At 41.0% G+C, this 22,170-nt stretch overlaps 2 protein-coding genes across 3 annotated transcripts in view; both read left to right on the plus strand.

The window, feature by feature from the left end:
* Nucleotides 1-1,969: 1,969 nt before the first annotated feature.
* LOC124017540 (eukaryotic peptide chain release factor subunit 1-like) lies at nucleotides 1,970-10,374 on the plus strand. Of its 2 annotated transcripts, none has more exons than XM_046332754.1 (11): nucleotides 1,970-2,127; nucleotides 2,469-2,577; nucleotides 5,771-5,946; nucleotides 6,185-6,324; nucleotides 6,602-6,740; nucleotides 6,825-7,015; nucleotides 7,129-7,258; nucleotides 7,356-7,538; nucleotides 7,653-7,717; nucleotides 7,950-8,097; nucleotides 8,884-10,374. In XM_046332754.1, exons 2-11 carry the CDS (start codon nucleotides 2,492-2,494, stop codon nucleotides 8,964-8,966), a joined length of 1,341 nt encoding a protein of 446 aa, XP_046188710.1. In that variant the 5' UTR covers nucleotides 1,970-2,127; nucleotides 2,469-2,491; the 3' UTR covers nucleotides 8,967-10,374. The 2 variants fall into 2 exon arrangements, with proteins under 2 accessions (XP_046188710.1, XP_046188711.1); XM_046332755.1 differs by lacking the exon at nucleotides 1,970-2,127 and adding an exon at nucleotides 2,237-2,370.
* Nucleotides 10,375-13,045: 2,671 nt separating this feature from the next.
* Nucleotides 13,046-22,170, plus strand: part of LOC124017534 (F-box and WD repeat domain-containing 11-B-like) — a 35,719-nt gene continuing 26,594 nt past the window's right edge. The window contains exon 1 of the mRNA XM_046332745.1: nucleotides 13,046-13,185. Within this exon, the coding sequence (XP_046188701.1) occupies nucleotides 13,147-13,185 (39 nt within the window). The 5' untranslated portion in view covers nucleotides 13,046-13,146. The remainder of the gene's footprint in view (nucleotides 13,186-22,170) is intronic.

Raw genomic sequence — 22,170 nt, forward strand, 5'->3', positions numbered from 1 at the left:
TCGTGACAACAATCCCCTGACCTCAATCCAATTGAGATGGTTTGGGATGAGTTGGACCGCAGAGTGAAGGAAAAGCAGCCAACAAGTGCTCAGCATATATGGGAACTCCTTCTTGACTGTTGGAAAGGCATTCCAGGTGAAGCTGGTTGAGAGAATACCAAGAGTGTGCAAAGCTGTCATCACGGCAAAGGGTGGCTACTTGGAAGAATCTCAAATATAAAATATATTTAGATTTGTTTAATACTTTTTTGGTTATTACATGATTCCATGTGTTATTTTATAGTTATGATGTCTTCACTATTATTCTAGAATGTAGAAAATAGTACAAATAAAGAAAAACTTTTGACTGGAGCTGTATATATACATTGTTTTATTAAATGTTTTGCTAAATAGGTGGGGCTCAAAACAGGTGGGGCTCTGCCGCACCTGCCCTGAATGACTGGTCGCCACTGACTGTCGACAGTCTGAAAAAAAAGCTAATATGAAATACACATTAACCTTGACTAGCCAGTCTACTGTAAGGTCGTACGTATCTAATGGAAACCTGTACTTCTTCTAGATTGTCACGTTTGATCGTCTTCTCGGCGATGGATCGCAATTTTCTTATTAAAGGGAAGCGTCCTATTATTCTCAAAATGACATTCTTCGGAAACAAAACTGAACGCAACTAATATAATTTCTCAAAACATAGATGAATGGCTAAATTACATTAAACAGCTAATACATATCATAACCAAATATAGCCTATTAATAACTGCATATAGAGAGAAAGCATGCCACAGTAGAGCTTGATAGCTTGTAGTCCTAAAAAACGGAAATTAGTTACCTCTGGTTCGTTCAGCCATTCCTATAGGGAAAATGTATGAGGAAATAATAGGTTTTGGCATTAACGCCGAAAGACAAGCTTAGGAGATCTTATCCGTTTTATTCTATGAGATAATATCAGTCAGCAAATATTACCTTTAAGAATTGCAAATCTCAGTGGTAGCTGTTGAAAGGAGGATGGCTCATAATAATGGCTGGAAAGGTGCAAATCGAATGGCATCAAACAAATAGAAACCATTTGTTTGATACCATTCCACTAATTCAACTCCCTTTCCAGCCATGACCACGAGCCTGTCCTCCCCAATTAAGGTGCCCCCAACCTCCTGTGGTAAAGCCTTTAGTGTTTTATTTGATTACATAAATGCTTCAAAGTTCACATAAGTGACATAAGCTGATCTCATAGATCAAAACGTATCAGATCTCATAAGGTTGTGTTTACCACAGACCTTATTTTTCGGCTATTATCCAAAAACCATACAAAAACTCCATTCATTTCCACATAGGCCTTGGCCAACAAGCATTGGTGGATTTCGTGTCAACAAAAAAACGCCATTACTATTGCTCTCTATAGTAGGCCCTTCATGATCCCAATGCATTTAAACACTACATCATGTCAAGTCCAGTAGAAATTGTGTTTGGGACAGTAAGAAAAACAGTTAACATTGGAACCTGTCATAGCCTATGAATAGAATCCAGAGTTTTACCTGACCAGGTCAAGAGAACAGGAAAAACTCCAGCCCCCTGAAAAGACGTATGAATTTTGCCACATCACTTTTGAACCTGTGGTGCCAGATCTGAGTCGGTTGCTTCAGCCTTAATTCACAAACGAGCCCATTGATTACTCTTCTTAACATCGGGTTTTAAACCTAAACCTTACCTCAACCCTAACTTTAACCACACTGCGAACCTTATGCCTAACCATAAACCTAAAAGAAGACCAAAAAGCACATTGTTGTTTTCATAAATCTTTAATTAAGATTTAGCCAATTTGACTTTGTGGTTGTGGTAACTAGTGGAAACCATTGGTATTGGTACTTATTTTTTCTCTGCTCCACCCACCCACTGTTTAGCCCAATGAAAAATCTCTAAATCAACCGTAACTATGGCGTTTCCAGGAAGTGATGCCGAACCGGAATTATTCCAGCCACCTCCCCAACATGACATGAGGGCCCATCGCACCATGCGTACTAGCAAGAACAAACCGGCTTGAGTGGAGCTACTACTCGACAACGTCAGGGCTGACGACAACTACTAAATAGCTGTCATTTGAGAGATAAAGTGCAGACAGAACGGCGCTTTGGGGCAAGTACAGTTGCGTGTTTTTGAGTGGTCATTTTGGGGATTTGGTGTTTGGTTCATATGCATATTATCGTTCTAATAACTTTGACATTATTCAGCAATACTTGAGCAGGTGGATTCTAGGGCCTGAGTAGGATTTAAAAGCCAGGAGATTTTCCAACCGAGACAGACACATCACCCTGTTGCTGACTAGATCAATTGGACCAATATTATCGTCCTTGCTGTTGTGGAAATAGTTTTAAAAATGTAATGTTGTTATATTTGTCATGAGCCTTAGCACAAGTCGCCCGTGTTAACTAGTTATCGCAGTCCGTCTTTTAATGCTGCCACTACTACCCTTCCAGGTCCTGAATAGACAACGGAAGAAATGGCGGACGACCCCAACGCAGCGGATAGGAACGTGGAGATATGGAAGATAAAGAAGTTGATCAAAAGTCTGGAAGCTGCTCGGGGGTACGTGTGGACATGACAAGTGCATGGGGTTGTCAGTGACTTTCTTCTTCTCATTGAACCAGTAAACAAGGGGCTAACTTAGTAGCTAACTAGCTACTACCTATGTGGAAGCTAGTACAAGGCCCATACAAATTAACATTATCTAGCTAGCAAATGACGTTAATAGTTTTAGTATTTATTTCAACGCGTAACTAGCTAGTTAGCTAACCAGCTAGATTACTTGGCATTGATCTACGTAACGTTAGCTAGCTTGCTATTAGTTGTGTAACTAGAATGACTTCTTTACCTTCAGCTACCAAGCTGGCAATGCGTGTACTAGTGGTGTCTGACATTCACAGTTAGCTAGCTGATAATACAATCTGAATCTACACTTTGTTTTGGTTTTAACAATCTCATAGCTGATGCCCAACGCTATCTAGTTGGTCTACATTTTAAAAAAGCGTGACAATGGGCAATTTTGCTGCTTTAAAGTAAAACGTGATATAATTTCAGGCAGGTTTTTGCTGATCAAGTTTTTAGCAGTCAGTGTCACATAAATAGGCCTTTTAATAGCTGGTAATAGACCTGTCACTCAGCCAGAGTAGCTGACAATGGAGTTTAATTTAGAGCAAAGGGTCAAGCAATTCCTAAGCATTACTTTTGACCTGGATCCAACTTGGGAACTTCGCTTAGCTAAATTCCACACCTGACTTGTGCATGAGCACTCTTTTGCCCTGGGTGGTTATCTATATAGTCCAGTGGGTCAAATTGTTTAATGAATTCAGTCAGTGTACAGAATACTGTGACCTTCACCCCCTTGACTAGGAACAGCAACAAGTTTGTATTGTCAACATTGTGGCCAAAACAAAAATGTGGAAATATGAAGACTGGGAAGGTCACGCTCCCATTAGGCCTGTACTAATGTCCTCATCTGAACCTGCCATAAGAGCTCGCCTTAGAGCGGTCAGGTTTGATGCTATAGTTGAATTAAAAAGGACATGCCTGGCTTGCTTGGGAAAACCTGCCCTAGATGTATCCTGTTAAGCAAGTCGTGACCTGAGGTTTCTGTGTAGGTCAGTGGGTCAAGTTGTTTAATAATGAGTTTACCTAGTACACAAACTACTGTGACCTTCACCCTCTTGACTAGGTACAGCAACAAGTTTGTAATGTCAACATGGTGGTCAAAACCCCCAAAAATGTGGAAATACTACTTGGGCAAGGTCACACTCTCACTATAAAACCGTCTATCTTTTTACAATCAGGGCCAAGTCTTAATGATATGTATGTTTTTGTAGGTATGTGGTAGTGCTTTAATACAGTACTAACAAGTAAATGTTAAAATATTGTTCATGCAAAAAAACTCTGGTTGGTAATTAAGTCAGTCTGGATGGCCCACACGCGTGCATGTCTGGATGGCCCACACGCGTGCATGTCTGGATGGCCCACACGCGTGCATGTCTGGATGGCCCACACGCGTGCATGTCTGGATGGCCCACACGCGTGCATGTCTGGATGGCCCACACGCGTGCATGTCTGGATGGCCCACACGCGTGCATGTCTGGATGGCCCACACGCGTGCATGTCTGGATGGCACGCGTGCATGTCTGGATGGCCCACACGCGTGCATGTCTGGATGGCCCACACGCGTGCATGTCTGGATGGCCCACACGCGTGCATGTCTGGATGGCCCACACGCGTGCATGTCTGGATGGCCCACACGCGTGCATGTCTGGATGGCCCACACGCGTGCATGTCTGGATGGCCCACACGCGTGCATGTCTGGATGGCCCACACGCGTGCATGTCTGGATGGCGTGCATGTCTGGATGGCCCACACGCGTGCATGTCTGGATGGCCCACACGCGTGCATGTCTGGATGGCCCACACGCGTGCATGTCTGGATGGCCCACACGCGTGCATGTCTGGATGGCCCACACGCGTGCATGTCTGGATGGCCCACACGCGTGCATGTCTGGATGGCCCACACGCGTGCATGTCTGGATGGCCCACACGCGTGCATGTCTGGATGGCCCACACGCGTGCATGTCTGGATGGCCCACACGCGTGCATGTCTGGATGGCCCACACGCGTGCATGTCTGGATGGCCCACACGCGTGCATGTCTGGATGGCCCACACGCGTGCATGTCTGGATGGCCCACACGCGTGCATGTCTGGATGGCCCACACGCGCGCATGTCTGGATGCGGGCATGTCTTTACATACGCGTGGGAGATACGACGAGGAGGTAAAATTGCTGCTGGGCTTAGTTATGTTCCCTGCAAACTTGATCTGATTGATTGTTAATTATTGTGTGTTGAGTTCATCTTGTGTAGAACTTCCTGATTTTAAAAGCATTTGCAGAAACCTAAAATATTAAAACTGCTCACATTCTTGTGTTGAGAAAATTTGTAACGCTGTAAAAAATGTTTTTATTGTTATGTAGATGTTAGCCATGGCATGACCTTCACCTACTTTAGTAATTTCCTCATCTGAAAACCGGTCGTAAGAACTTGCTTTAGAGCAGTCTGGTTTGATGCTATACTTGTATGAAAAGGACATGCTTTGCTAAATAGGACTCCTTTACATGAAAGGCAGGTTAAGCAAGACAACCTGTTGGTCCTTTTTGAAAATATATTTTTGTGTGTACTTTTTCGTGAATTCCAATTGCTAGTTAGTCTTTTCCCATCGCTGCAGCTCCCGTACTGACTCGAGAGGCGACGGTAGAGAGCCATGCGTCCCCCGAAACACGACTCTTTCAAGCCGCACTGATTCTTGACACAGTGCTCACTTAACCCAGAAGCCAGCCACACTATGTGTCCAAGGAAACACAGTACAACAGGCGACCGTGTCAGCGTGCATGCTAGAGCTCGATGGGACAAGGACATCCCGGCCAGCCAAACCCTCCCCTAACCCGGACAGCGCTGGGCCAATTGTGCGCCGCCTCATGGGTCTACTGGTCGCGGCTGGCTGTGACCTATTTCGGGATCGAACTCGAATCTGCAGTGACGCCTCGAGCACTGCGAACCAGTGCGTTAGACCACTGCGCTACTCGGGAGACTCATGTTCCCTTTTTTTACAGTTGTAAAAGTTTAAATGAATAGCTTGCAGACATCATTTTGCCTGAGTTACTTTGCAGCTTATATTACAACTCAAAGGAGGTGTTAGAATATGCCTTGTTTTTAAAAGTGAGTTTAATGCAATTGATCTCCTCTCAGGAATGGCACGAGTATGATATCCCTGATCATCCCACCTAAGGACCAGATCTCCAGAGTGGCCAAGATGTTGGCTGATGAGTTTGGCACTGCATCCAACATTAAAAGCAGAGTCAACAGGCTCTCTGTGCTTGGAGCCATCACCTCTGTACAGCAGAGACTAAAACTCTACCATAAAGGTGTGTGAAGTCAGGTTGTAACTACTATCTCTCCTATATGAAGTAATTTGGGGTGGTCCTGGCTGGGTTATGGCGTCTGCTAAATGACTTAAATGTAAATGTAATTTCTCCATTCATTCTAGTGGTCTAGAATACAAGAATTTCGCTACACCCGCAATAACATCTCCTCAACACATGTATGTGACCAATACATTTTGATTTGGTCTCTGAGCTCCAACTTGTTTTTTTTACCCTGCAGTGCCTCCCAACGGCTTGGTTGTGTACTGTGGCACCATTGTGACTGATGAGGGCAAAGAGAAAAAAGTCAATATCGACTTTGAGCCTTTTAAACCCATCAACACTTCTCTGTATCTCTGTGACAACAAGTTCCATACAGAGGTAAGGTTGTTCAACACCCCTCTGTCCATTGTTTTCTCACCTCACTCTATATTTCCCATTGGGCTATTTGACTGGGAAATATGGAGTTTTGGATTGCATTGCACTATCGAAACAACACTCCTAACGGTTTCATGATTGTTTTGCTTGTTTTGGTGAAGAAACATGGCTTTCTGTATGTAGCGTGATGTTCGGTATAGCCAAAACAGTCAAAATATTGACCACCTTTCCAATTAGATTTTTAAAATTATATTACATGCATTTTCTGTCTCTCTCCCAGGCTCTTACAGCATTGCTCTCAGATGACAGCAAGTTTGGTTTCATTGTGATTGATGGAAGTGGCGCCCTCTTCGGAACCCTACAGGGCAACACCAGGGAGGTGCTGCATAAGTTCACAGTGGACCTACCCAAGAAGCACGGTAAAAGCCCTATATTCACATGCACTCATGAACACAATTACAGCCTGTCCCCACAACCATGTATAACAAACAGCTCTCTTTCAGGCAGAGGAGGACAGTCTGCCTTGCGATTTGCTCGTTTGAGGATGGAGAAGAGACATAACTACGTGCGGAAGGTGGCAGAGACGGCAGCCACGCTTTTTTTGTGCAACGACAAGGTCAACGTAGCAGGCATGGTCTTAGCTGGTTCAGCTGACTTCAAGACGGAGCTCAGCCAGTCAGACATGTTTGACCCGGTCAGTAACTCCAGACCCACCATTCCACGTCTTTCTGGTGCCATTGTAGCATTTATATGGCTGCTATGTGATCTGTTTTTTCACTGATGACTGTTTGACTCGTGTCCATTCAGAGGCTTCAAGCTAAGATCCTGAAGCTGGTTGACATATCATATGGTGGGGAGAATGGCTTCAACCAGGCCATTGAACTGTCCGCAGAAGTGCTTACCAATGTCAAATTCATCCAGGAGAAGAAACTAATAGGTACTTGTATTCAGTACATCTGATCTGTTGTTAATTTGCATGAATGTCTACTCCATCCTGTTGTCATATTGATAATATAGAGGACCTTTTCTCCCAGGACGATACTTTGATGAGATCAGCCAGGATACGGGGAAGTACTGCTTTGGGGTGGAAGACACACTGAAAGCCATGGAAATGGGTGCTGTTGAGATCCTGATTGTTTATGAGAACCTGGATACCATGAGATACATCCTACGTTGCCATGGAGCAGAGGGACTTGCTATGGCGGAGAAGGGTACCGGTATGTAAATGTGCTCGACACACACTACAAAGTGCAACCAGTTGAGGGATTCTTGTCTTAACATGTTTTTATTTCTTGCCCCTCTGTTCTGTTCAACCTCTTCTACTGATTCAGATGAGAAGACGTTGTATTTGACGCCAGAGCAAGAGAAAGACAAGTCTCACTTCACAGACAAAGAGGTCAGTGAGGAGTCATTATCTTTCCATAACCAACACAAGTGTATGAAGGAATTTCTGTTGTGGTCCCAGATTTTCTAGAGGACCTCAAAATGTGATGTAAGCAAAATTGAAGAGAAATTTAATCTACTTCCTGTGTTCGCATCCACCACTTTTACATGGAGAATTCTCATCACAAAAGGATCTCCTCCAATTTTTCATGTTCAACTTTTTGGTTGTGGGTTTATTTCTACAGACTGGTCAGGACCATGAGCTGATCGAGAGCTTGCCATTACTTGAATGGTTCGCCAATAGCTATAAGAAGTTTGGAGCCTGTCTGGAGATTGTCACTGACAAGAGCCAAGAAGGATCCCAGTTTGTAAAAGGCTTTGGTGGAATTGGGGGTAAGGGTTTAAGTATACATTCATAACTAAATGCTTTTACTATTTTGGGTGGGTTTATTCTGGGTTCATGCAAATGAATAAAAATGTCAGTGTAGATTGGCAGTGTAATGCACCTCTGCAGAGTAATTATACTGAACAAAAATATAAATGCAACAATTTCAAAGATTTTACTGAAGTACAGTTTATAAGGAAATCAGTCGATTTAAATGAATACATTAGGCCCTAATCATGGATTTCACATGGGGCACTCTGTTTACAATGTTGACATCAGCAAATCACTCGCCCACATGATACCATACACGTGGACTGCGGTTGTGAGGCCGGTTGGATGTACTGCCAAATTCTCTAAAACTACGGAGGTGGCTTATAGTAAAGAAATTAACATTAAATTCTCTGGCAACCGTTCCGGTGGACATTCCTGCATTCCGCATGCCAATTGTACTCTCCCTCAACTTGAGGCATCTGGCATTGTGTTGTGGAACAAAACTGCACATTTTAGTGTTTTTTTATTGTCCCTGGCACAAGGTGCACCTGTGTAATGATCATGCTGTTTAATCAGCTACTTGATATGCCACACCTGTCAGGTGGCTGGATTATCTTGGCAAAGAAGAAATGATCACTAACAGGGATGTAAACAAATTTGTGCAACATTAGAGAGAAATTAGCTTTTTGTGTGTATGGTTTTCTGTGATCTCGTATTTTAGCTCCATAAACAAGGGACCAACACTTTACATGTAATGTTTTTTTTTTTTTTGTAAGACTATTTATTTTATTTATTTTTTACAGGGATCTTGCGGTACAGGGTGGATTTCCAGGCCATAGAGTACCAAGGAGAAGATGATGAGTTATTTGATTTGGATGACTACTAGGTAGTTGAGACTGACGTGAGGAAAAAAAATATATTCATCAATTGGAAGGCTTTCCCTGATTTGACCAAGACTGGTGGAGGGGAAAGCAAGTCGTCAGGAGAGAGACCTAGACCTTCAAACAAAAGAGATAGACGTGATACCATATATCAATGGATCCCTGACTTGAAGCAGTGACTCAATCTCCTGTTTGGAGGGAGCTTGTCTTGGTTTGTTTCTCTCCACTTAATGACGGATTCAAAGTGACTGACAGCAAGGCCATGCTCCTCCTGCCTGCTTGGCCTGCTCTAGGCCACAGTGATAGAAACCTGTTTTTCTCATCACTCCCTACTTTCTTCTTATCAATGCAATTTCCCTCTATCTTTTTGTCTTTTTTTACTGGTACTTGCTGCTGTTGTGTTTTATGAGATTCTGATTATTTTGTTTTCCTTTTTTAAATAAAATGTAGTGGGCAGGGAAAAAATAATTCAATTGGAACTGCTTGACTTCCATATCCTGCCTCCTATCTTTAATTCAGTACCTGCTTTTTGTCCCATTTTCCCCTCTGGTAATTTATCCACTGTTGCAGGTGCTGTACTCTGAGCCTATACTGTTCTCTTGTACCGGTTTTCATTTCGAGGACCTGTGTCCTTTATTACTCATACAGACTTCCCAGAGCTGAGATTTAGAATTGTACAGCTACATTGTCTGTTTTTATATTGCCTTGTACACTACACACCCTCACCAATCTGTCTCATTCAGTATAATGAACCATGCCCTCAGTGCTGTGCACCATGCATACTTTCATGTTCCCCAGAGGCATCTGTGTCCAAAGTTAACTGTGATTGATTGTCTGAATTGCACAGTGACAGGAGACTGACCAATCTGAGAGCTAGTGTGGTGGTTGTTAGGCAGTTGTGTGTGGCTTGACTTCCAGGCATATTACTGGTATGAGTAATCCTCTAGTTCTATCGACATCAATTGAAACTAGAATGTGGATACTGCCAATACAAAAGTTGAGTGCAGCCCCCCCCTTCCCCTACTGTTACATACTGTTGGATTGAAAGACTCCTGCCAAGCTCTGTTTCTCCTTACCAACAAGTCACAGAACATTTTGGTCAGAGGCAATGGATGTTTATTTGGGGGTAATTGTGGCTTGCATGGTCTAAAAAAATAAATTGAATGTGATATATATATTTAAAAAAAGAAGCTTTAAGGGCCTTGACTATTGTCTGAATCTGGCACGTAAGAATGGTGTGTTGTGATGGTTCTCCATAGTTCATTTTGGGACACAGTGAGCAGTTTTATCTAGTTATGAATGTGATGAGTCTACTTTGCAACATCAAGCCCATATTATGACATTTTCTAGATTTCATCTATTCATCTGTCACCATTTTGTATGAGACGTATTAAATGTCCTGATTGTTTGCAAGTCTGGTGTCAAGACTTTTGGTTGTCCCAGTGGATGTCCTATATTTACAGAAAATTAAGATTATGGGAGCTATTTCTGCATATTACCTTTTTTTAACCTTTTATTTTAGACAAGTCAGTTAAGAACAAATTCTTACTTACAATGACTGCTTACCCTGACAAACCCTAACCCAGATGACGCTGGGCCAATTGTCCACCGCCTTACGCGACTGCAAATCATGGCCAGTTGTGATACAACCTGGAATCGAACCAGGGTCTTTTTTTCACCTTTATTTAACCAGGTCGGCCAGTTGTAAATGAGAATTGTTTAACTGTGACTTGACCAAGATAAAGCAAAGCAGTGTGACACAACACAGTTACACATGGAATAAACAAACATACAGTACATAACACAATAGAACATCTATATACAGTGTGTGCAAATAAGGTACAGCAATAAATAGGCCATAGTGGAGAAATAATTACAATTTAGCAATTAAACACTGGTGTGATAGATGTGCAGAATATGAATGTGCAAGTAGAGATAATGGGGTGCAAAGGAGCAAAAAAAATAACAGTATGGGGATGAGGTAGTTGGGTGGGCTTTTTACAGATGGGTTATGTACAGGTGCAGTGATCTGTGAGCTGCTCTGACAGCTGGTGCTAAAAGTTAGTGACGGAGATATGAGAGTCCAACTTCAGTGATTTTTGTAATTCGTTCCAGTCATTGGCAGCAGAGAATTGGAAGGAAAGGTGGCCAAAGGAGGATTTGGCTTTGGAGGTGACCAGTGATACCTGCTAGAGCGCGTGCTACGGGTGGGTGCTGCTATAGTGACCAGTGAGCTGAGATAAGGTGGGACTTTACCTAGCAAAGACTTAGATGACCTGGAGCCAGTGGGTTTGCCGATGAATATGAAGCGAGGGCCATCCAACAAGAGCGTAAGGTCGCAGTGGTGGGTAGTATATGGGGCTTTTTTTGACAAAACGGATGGCACTGTGATGGACTGCATCCAATTTGTTGAGTAGCGTGTTGGATGTTATTTTGTAAATTACATCGCCGAAGTCAAGGATCAGTAGGATAGTCAGTTTTACGAGGGTATGTTTGGCAGCATGAGTGAAGGATGCTTTGTTGCGAAATGGGAAGCCGATTCCAGATTTAATTTTGGATTGGAGATGCTTAATGTGAGTCTGGAAGGAGAGTTTACAATCTAACCAGACACCTAGGTATTTGTATTTGTCCACATTCTAAGTCAGAACCGTCCAGAGTAGTGATGCTGGTTGGGCAGGCAGCGATCGGTGAAAGAGCATGTTTTACTAGCATTTAATAACAGATGACGGCCACGGAAGGAGTGTTGTATGGCATTGAAGATCGTTTGGAGGTTAGTTAACACAGTGTCCAAAGAAGGGCCAGAAGTATACAGAATTGTGTCGTCTGCGTAGAGATAGATCAGAGAATCACCAGCAGCAAGAGTGACATCATTGATGTATACAGAGAAGAGTCGGCTTGAGAATTGAACCCTGTGGCACCCCCATAGAGACTTCCAGAGGTCCGGACAACAGGCCCTCCGATTTGACACACTGAACTCAATTTGAGAAGTAGTTGATGAAGCAGGCAAGGCAGTCATTTGAGAAACCAAGGCTGTTGAGTCTGTCGATAAGAATGTGGTGATTGACAGAGTCGAAAGCCTTGGCCAGCTCAATGAATACAGATGTACAGTATTGTCTCTTATCGATGGCGGTTATGATATCGTTTAGGACATTGAGCGTGGCTGACGTGCACCCATGACCAGCTCGGAAACCACATTGCATAGCGGAGAAGGTACGGTGGGATTTGAAATGGTCTGTGATCGGTTTGTTAACTTGGCTTTCAAAGTCCTTAGAAAGGCAGGGTAGGATGGATATAGGTCTGTAACAGTTTGGGTCTAGATTGTCTCCCCCTTTGAAGAGGGGGATGACTGCGGCAGTTTTCCAATCTTTGGGGATCTCAGATGACATGAGAGGTTGAACAGGCTAGGAATAGGGGTTGCAACAATTGTGGTGGATAATTTTAGAAAGAGAGGGTCCAGATTGTCTAGCCTGGCTGATTTGTAGGGGTTCAGATTTTGCAGCTCTTTCAGAACATTGGCCATCTGGAGTAGTGACACCTCTAGCCCTTTCTTGTGTTTTCTTCAGGGGTGTGCAGTTTAATTCAGGGCTTATTCAGTACACACCAAGTAAATATTGTATTTTGCAGTGTTTTCAAAAGGAATTGTTCAGTGTATTGGTATATCACTGATCTGTGAATAATAGACTATTCTCTTCACTGCTTAAAGGGAAATGTGTTACATTAATCAATGTCCAACCCTTGCCAACATAATAATTGCTAAGTAGAAGGCATCATTATACTACTATAATATAAAGAGTTAAGCCAATTTGTATTTATTTAACTATCAATCATCTCCCCAATCCCAGGCACAGTATAGATTCGCTACTCTTTACATCATGAAGGATTGTTGTAAACTAGTCTTTTCGAAGTGGAAGTCATGTATATATCACACAATCTGCGCAGCACTATGCTCAGGTAGACCCTCTACTAACAAGCACACAACATCTATGTCTTAGCAGCAGAAAAGAGCCAACCACGAAATAGCACATGACAACAACACCTTCATTATAATGTTTGACCAACCAAGTGCATCTATGCTTGAGTTGAACCCCTCCCCAATCCTGTCTTCTGTGACGTCATATCAGCTGCAGGCCGACGCAGGGCTGGGTTTCCATTTTTCGCAGCGAGTGAGTTTCGGGGAACAAGAATATGGAGCCGGAGATGGAGGACAAAACGTTGGAGCAGATGGTGAGTTTTGAAACGGATTATTCGCTGCCTCATATTGATGTGAACGTGTGTCGGTGGACGTAATATGGTAGTATCTCCCGAGAGCGGTTTCGATCGAAAGGATTTGTAACTGACCGGAGGGTCGAGATGACAGACAAAATAGATGCTAACTAGCGTTAGCTAGTAGTTACCTAGGCTAGCGAGCAGAGGTAGGGCCCAATGTCCGTGATCTAACATTAACCAGTGGCTTATGATTCATTATTCTAGTTAACAGCATGATGTTTTGTGGAATGACTGGGAAACGAGTGATTATCATCCGAACGGTAATTTAAAGGTCGACATGACGATTGATTCGGCAAGTAATAGTAGAGGGCCGTGAAGTGGCCCCGTCAGATGCTAACTAGTTACAGTTAACCAGTTTAACTCGTTATGTAGGAAAGTAAACTAGGCGATTGGATCTGACTGAGTCTCCGCTGCACCGTGTGTCTGGCTCAAGCAAGTTAACGTTAACCACTGCACAAGTTATCAGATCAAACCTAAAGTTAGGGTTCAGATTAATGTACCTTTTATTGAGCACATAACTAACGATTTTTCTTAGGTAAGGTAAGATAGCTAGGTAAGATAGCTACCCAGATAGAAATGTATTCCTTGCTAGCGTTAGCTAAAACAGACACTCCCCACCCGAGCACTGGAGTTCAGTATCAATAAGTGGCATTTTAATAAAGCTGCGCAGAAGGAAGTAACGTTGGTTAACTACCAGTAAAGCGAATGTCAGTTAACTAAGTCACTACTACGTTATGTTGAAGCAGACGGACTGCGTTAAAGCTATTTTACGAGTAGGTAGGTAGCAAGTCCGTATGACAATCTCATCAGGCAACAATTAGCAAGGCGAACTGGATTCGTTATTCAGAATGATACAAAGGGTTGTTTGCATCGTGGATGTTGCTTGTGGGACAACTTCCGCCGCCATACCAGCCGACGACGTGGTATGTCCCGCAACCCAGAAAATTCATAACCTTAATCTTCCTCGGGGAAAAAAGCGTCTACACTATTTTTTTTCTCCATACTACTATTTGGTTTGCAACAGTTGGGTTTGTCTCAACCTACCTGTTTTACCTCTACGACCTGTACAGCAATGTACAACAATGTATCATTTGACAAACGTGTTCTCTCCCACTGCAGTAGGCAAGCTAGCCCAAGAATGAAGGTGAAACTAATAATATAATAATAATATATGCCATTTAGCAGACGCTTTTATCCAAAGCGACTTACAGTCATGTGTGCATACATTCTACGTATGGGTGGTCCCGGGGATCGAACCCACTACCCTGGCGTTACAAGCGCCATGCCTAATAATTCGAAGGGCCTGGACACCAGTATCTAGATACTATTTAGTATAGCGATACTATTTCAGAATTTTTGAAATAAATCATTTTATCAAAACCATTAACTTGTACAACCAGTCCTATATATTTTTTTAAATAGAATTATATGTCAATCCGAATAAATCTACAATAAATACAGGCAAAAACAAATTCAATATGGTCTCCTTCTCCACTCCACAGAAATGACATTTACAGCCAATATTCAGCTTGAATCTTTATAAAACATGTTTCACAGGATAAATTCTATGTATCGTTTTAAATGAAACTTCCCTTACCTTGTTACTGATACATATTTGTTAGCAATTTTCCATGCTTTCCCTAATTGTATATCACCATAGATATTTAACCAAAATAACCTTGCTGAGGGATTTGTAGTATCACAACAAAACAATATTCCTAATCTGTTTATTACTACATTTATCTTTGATGTTAATATTGCCAATTAATTTATTTTTATGTACATCTGTTACATCAACCACAGGAATAAATAAAAAATATATACAACCCCCCCATTGGAATCGCATCTCAAAAAATTGCATATTCTTTCGGGGTTTTTGGGAATTTTAAACTTATCATGAAATTCCCCATATGAGAGTGGATTTCCATCCTCATTCAGTAACTTACCAACCAAAATAATTTTATTCTCAAAGCAGTTATGAAAAAACATACTTACTTTTAAATCATATATCTCTGTTGTTTCATAGAAAGTATCTGTGAGGGGAAAATTGTGTTTATACGCTAACATCCAAGCTACAATTGCCTGCTTATGAAATTTGGCCAATTTTACTGGGATTTTATCAACATCAAAATGACATTGAAGCAAAATGTCTAAACCACCAACAGAGTCAAATAAATACTTAGGGAAGACATTCCAAATACTGTTCTGGTTCTTAATATACTTCAGAATCCAGTTTATTTTAAAAATATTATTTAGAGTATTGAAATCTAAAACCTCAAGACCTTGTTCTTTGGTATTAGTGAGAATATCTTTCTATAGATGGTGAGGCTTGTTCCTCCAAATAAAATTATAAAGAATCTTATCTAAGTTCTTTATAATTTTAGGGGATAATTCAAGCGATAATGAGACAACCCGATCTGGATAACCCTTCAGCTTTGGACAATAAAACCCGACCGTATAATGAAATATCTCTCAGCAACCAGAGGTTAAATTTCTTTGGTTTTTTCAATGGGGTTAAAGTTTAATTCACTCCTTTGTTTTTCATCCTTGCATGTAACAATTCCAAGATAAGTAACCTTATCTTTAAATGAGATACCATATACTTCTGGAAAAAAACAATCCTTGAGTGGAAATAAGACTGGCTTATTGATATACATTTTCAAACCCGAAATTAAGGAAAGGTCTTCAATACAGGAAACTGCTTCAGAAACCTCATTCCTGTCTCAAAAAATATGGTGGTATCATCAGCCAGTTTATATAGTTTAAATTCATTGCCAAGTGCTGAAACACCTTGAAAATTCCCTTTCCTGATATGAAGAGCCATAATATGAGTAACCAATATAAATTGACTAACTGGGCAGCCCTGCCTAATGCCACGCCCAATATTAAATATTTTGGATGTCCCGTGAGCTAATTTTACAGAGCTAGTACAACCATGATATAAAGTTTGGACTGCTTTAAAAAAAAGTCACCAAACCCCCAAAAAACGTATTGCTTTGAACATAAACTCATGTTCTACAGTGTAAAAAGCTTTATAAAAATCAACAACCATAAGAAAACTATCATCAAGGATGAGGTCATTATAGTCAATCATATCTAAGATCAACCTGATGTTATTACTAATGTGTCGACCATGCATAAAACCTGATTGTTCTTCATAAATTATGATGCAAGTCTTGTTTCAACCTCTTAGAAAATACAAGGGCAAATAATTTCCCATTATTTCAACTGGCTAATGGGTCTCCAGTTGTCGATATAAAGACTATCCTTATTAGTTTTCGGAATCAAAAGTAATTACACCTTGCTTTAAGGAAGCTGGTAACTCCCCTTTTCCTATTGATTCTTGGAACATAGCAAGAATGAAAGGGATCAATTTATCATTGAAAGCTTTCTAAAACTTGCTAATTAAACCATTTCCAGGGGACCTATTTTCATTAAGGCTTTTAATGCAGTCTCAACTCAATTTCAGCTAACTTGTCACAAAAATCCCTGAAATCTTTAGCATATCTTAGCATATCTGTATTGGAAGTTGACTGGGCTGATGTATCCAGATTCTGATAAAACTGGGCAACATGCTGAGAGATTTGTTTAGGATTTTCATTGGGAGTATTATTGATCATTAATTTACATATGGAAGTGTTTTTGCCTGCCCTTTTTTTCTAAATTAATTAAATATTTTGGATTTTTCTCTCCCTCTTCCATCCAATTCTGTCTGTTTTACAAACGCTCCCCGGGCCTTTTCCTCGTAGATACAGTCTAACTGCATTTGCAATGATGATAGCTCCAGTAATTCCTGATGAGTGAGTTCAGTTTTTTTGTTGTATAATCCATTATTTTCTTTGTCATATTCTCTCTCTCTTGGCACAATCAATTTCTTTCCCCATTAAAATAGCCGAAAGCCTTATCAAATTTCATTAGCCCACAGTAAATTCTAAACCTATTCATAACACAGGCACAATTCCAGTATTTATCAGGAATTCCTGCTACGTCCTTCTTAAATACTTAATTCTCTAGTAACGTCTTATTAATTTTCCAGTAACCTTTAATAACTTTTTCTGTTTACAAACCATGCATATTTGTCTTTATTGAGATCCCTTTGTGGTCTGTTAAAGTTGATGGTTCAATTGAGTCTGCATCAACTTTGTCAGCCATATCTTCAGATATCAGCCAGAAATCAATACAGAATTGTATAGATACATCTTTGGTACTCCATGTAAACATCATCTTATCTGGGTTCTTATATCTAGAACACCTAACCGTAGACATATATTCCTTATCTCACAAACAGAATTGCTATCCTTATAATCATCTATCTAAATAATCATGTTATACTGTATTAAAGTCTCCACCCCTTTTACTTTGGCCAATGAAAATGTATACATAATTGTACTTATTTTCCTCTCAATGTCTATAAATAAAATAGTTACTTGACTTGTTATTGGTAGCATAAATATTTACAACAATTAATTGATTGTGGTTGACATCGACCAATAATATAATCCATCTCGCTGTATTATCTGCTTCATGACTCAATATATGACCCTTAAAGTTGCCTTTTAAAATGGCGACACCTGCAGACGGTTTAGTACCAAATATCATTCCCCCATTGACACTTCCAAAACACAGTATCTGTGGATCAGACATGAGTTTCTTGAATGAAATAAGTCGGCACTTTTACCCTTACAATACAAAAATAAAGATTTCCTTTTCAAAATATTACGGATTCCCCTGGCATTAATAGAAAAATCAAATGAACATTTACTATTACAGTGACTATATGAAGAATATTAAACTTGTGTAGGTTCTAATGAAGTGGGTTCTCACAAAGACAAGTTCTTACTAGTTGCAAATAAAAACAGTCCTTTGCACCACGCAAGTGGTTGACCTAAATTTTATATATATACACATACATACAGTTGAAGTTGGAAGTTTACATACACCTTAGCCAAATACATTTAAACTCAGTTTTTCACAATTCCTGACATTTAATCCTAATAAAATGTTCCTGTCTTAGGTCAGTTAGGATCACTACTTTATTTTAAGAATGTCAAATGTCAGAATAATAGTGATTTATTTCAGCTTTTATTTCTTTCGTCACATTCCCAGTGGGTCAGAAGTGTGCGTACACTAAATTAGTATTTGATATAATTGCCTTTTAAATTGTTTAACTTGGGTCAAATATTTCAGGTAGCCTTCCACAAGCTTCCCACACTATGTTGGGTGAATTTTGGCCGCCTTGCACGCACTCACTTTTTCAATTCTGCCCACAAATTTTATGGGATAGAGGTCAGGGCTTTGTGATGGCCACTCCAAAACCTTGACTGTGTTGTCCTTAAGCCATTTTGCCACGACTTTGGAAGTATGCTTGGGTTCATTGTCCTTTTCCAAGGCCCATTTGCGACCAAGCTTTAACTTCCTGACTGATGTTTTGAGATCTTGCTTCAATATATCCATATAATTTTCCTACCTCACGATGCCATCTATTCTGTGAAGTGCACCAGTCCGCCCTGCAGCAAAGCACCCCCACAACATGATGCCGCCACCCCCGTGCTTCACGGTTGGGATGATGTTCTTTGGCTTGCAAGCCTCTCCCCTTTTCCTCCAAAAATAACGATGGTCATAATGGCCAAACAGTTCTATTTTTGTTTCATCAGAAGAAAAGTACAATCTTTGTCTCCATGTGCAGTTGCAAACCGTAGTCTGTCTTTTTTATTGCGGTTTTGGAGCAGTGGCTTCTTCCTTGCTGAGCTGCCTCAGGTTACGTCGATATAGGACTCGTTTTACTGTGGATATAGATGCTTTTGTGCCTGTTTCCTCCAGCATCTTCACAAGGTCCTCTGCTGCTGTTCTGAGATTGATTTGCACTTTTCACACAAAAGTACGTTCATCATTTGGAGACCGAACGCGTCTCCTTCCCGAACGGTACTGAACGATATGACTGCTGCGTTGTCTCATGGTGTTTATACTTGCATACTATTGTTTGTACAGATGAACCTTGAGGTGTTTGGAAATTGCTCCCACGGATGAACCTGATTTGTGGAGGTCTACAATTTTTTTTCTGAGGTCTTGGCTGATATCTTTTGATTTTCTCATGATGTTAAGGAAAGAAGCACTGAGTCTCCTAACCGACTTGCCAAAACTACAGTTTGTTAACAAGTAAATTGTGGAGTGGTTGAAAAACAAGTTATAATGACTCTAACCTGAGTGTATGTAAACTTCCGATTTCAACTGTATATATACATATGTCCATACAATTGCAAATAACATTGTGCCATTGATTGGTAAAATGAATAGCCATCAAGCTAACATTCAAATCAAATTTTTATTTGTCACATACACATGGTTAGCAGATGTTAATGCGAGTGTAGCGAAATGCTTGTGTCAGTGTGCATTTCCCTGCCATTTAAAAACACTTGGCTCACACGAACAATGCTCTTCCTCAAGAAATATCAAGTTTTATGAGATGCAAATAATACTCACTCCTGCACAACTCAAAGTAAGAACTTTTCCCCTCCTTCCTTGTTCTCTCAATCATCGGCCACAGACGATTCCGAGCTTCTTTGTCAAATGCTGTCAGATCCTCCTTGAACCTCACCTTGTTGTTCTTTAAATAGTCATTTTTCTTTGCACTTTTCCATGTCGGATCCCTCTCTGTCCTGGAGATGAATCTCATGATCACTGATCGTGGTGGCTGGTTGTTTTCCCCATCTCTCAGCCTATCCAGGCGGTGCACTACACCCAGAGAACCTGCAACAATGTTTCGCCCCCTCCTCCAGGACTATTGCCCAGCAAATGTCCTTCACTCTTGCTTTGATATTCTTGTCAGAGTTTTCTGCTATTCCATAATTCTGAGATTCCATCTCCGACCCTACCGGTCCTCCCCGTTTACCTTTGACTCCATTTCAGTGAGTTTCTTCTTCAGGTTTGCAACCTGAATTTTCAATGTTGCGTTTTGCTGCTTCAGAGTTTTTACTTCCTCAGCATTGAAATCAATCGCTTTCTTCAGGTTAACGATGCTGATAGTCTTATTTTTCACCAAATCCATGATGTCATCTGCGCTCTTTGATTTTTGCCCTGAGGATGCGGACGATGTTTTCCTGTAGCTGGCTCAGTGATGGTTCACTTCTCAGCTTCTTTGGAAGTTGCTCCTTGGTTGGGGTATTTGGGTATGAATCACATTCACCCCCTTTTTTACACTGCAAGCATATGAGGGAGTTTTAGCAATGCCTCTTTTCTCCTTGAAGTTTCAACATCTATCCCAGCAACAGTTTGGTCATGTCCTGATTCCATGATTCTAGCTATGAAGATGTTAGTGAGCTAACTTAACTAAACATGCTGAAACTTTTCGATAGCTAGCTTGTTTGTTGGAAATCGTCAAAAATAATTCAATGGTTTGATTAATTACAAAATTATTCATGGCTAGACAAAGAATTGCAACTGAGAGAAGCCTAAAATTGTTCCTCGGATAGAAATGTTACACCCTCTCATGCTACACCCTCCCATCTTGAGCCCCCTCAAGGAATGATTTTTAAATGGAGTGCCTTTGCCCAGAAATTCATCACTCGTTCACCCCGCGATAATTGTGTTTTCAACCACTGGTAGCTTGTGGGTGCTTTCTATGCGCTGCAGTCAATTATGATTGCATGTCTACTTATTTACTATGTTATTAATATACTCCTAATGTGTGATGGCTAACTAACGTTCGTCTGCCTAGCTGGACCTTCTGAAGAAGGAAAATGTTTTATTTCTACAATTTCCGAAAGCTAACCAAACATTACTTTTACGAGACGTATTTGTGCATTAGTAGCACAATTTAGAACCTTTTTTACGTTAGCTTTTACTTACACTTGTATGTTGACTTCTCCGTTGATGTTGTTTTATATTTTTTAGCAAATGTTGTTGTGAATTGAATTATGGGCAGTTTCAGGCCCCGGAGTGAACATAATTGTAAACTCGCAAACTCTACTAAAAACGAGGGCTAAGGGGCTTACGTTGCAAACCTCCCTTGCTTGGCAAATCATTTGGACCGCCCTACAAGATGGCGATGGGGATTCCCCAAGGGCATAAGGCAAGGGTAAGTGGACGAGGTTGAGTCTTTTATGAGTTTGAACCACTGCCCCAGTCATGTGTTTTTTCTCTCTCCGAACTATAGCACAAAATTATATGACATAAAGCAGGAGTTTGGTTGCTTCGTGTTTACATTCTAGCCATGGAATATATTGCATTACTGCCATCCCCACCTACCACTAAGAAACCATAAACACTCAGAATTCCATTTGATTAATTAACCAGCACAGTGCATCCTGTGTAGGCCTATTCGATATGATTAGAATGACTTAGAATTAATGACCTGGTGAAAATATGAGAAAATAACTAAGGACCAGCCAGCTTGGGTCGCAACTTCAGAATCCAAAATGGAGCGGATACGGGCCTGGAGGCAAGGGAAATAATGTGTTAGAGCTCACTTAATAGTTATTGGCCGCCCCTAACATGGAGATCGGAAAGTGATGGAGTACCATTGTAGCTGGCAACGGTATGAGTGGGACGTTCCATTCTCCGCCAAAGAAGAGGCAAGTGCTGGCTGTCATCAACCTGGCTCTACCATGGATAGTTCTTCCAGTTTTGTGCCATCAATGGAAATGTCACTAACCTCACCAACTAGCTTGGTTAGTTCTGACTCTCTAACAGTAGTTGTTGCCTATGTTGGCCTATTGGAAATGTATTCAATCATTATATATTTAAGTTCTTGTCTCATCATTGAATCTCTGCTAGCTTGCGACATGTCAATGATTTGTTTAGCATAGCAATGTTGAATGAATACAATTTAGAATTGGATCAAAACATGAGGAAATAACTAACAAGCAGCCTGCTTGGTTAGCAGCTTCAGAATGCAAAAACAAATTTTACCTTCCCTTCTCTCTTGGTGGGCAAGAAATATGCCGC

Source organism: Oncorhynchus gorbuscha, unplaced genomic scaffold (assembly GCF_021184085.1).
Source record: "Oncorhynchus gorbuscha isolate QuinsamMale2020 ecotype Even-year unplaced genomic scaffold, OgorEven_v1.0 Un_scaffold_27:::fragment_2:::debris, whole genome shotgun sequence".
In the NCBI taxonomy this organism is placed as follows: domain Eukaryota; kingdom Metazoa; phylum Chordata; class Actinopteri; order Salmoniformes; family Salmonidae; genus Oncorhynchus; species Oncorhynchus gorbuscha.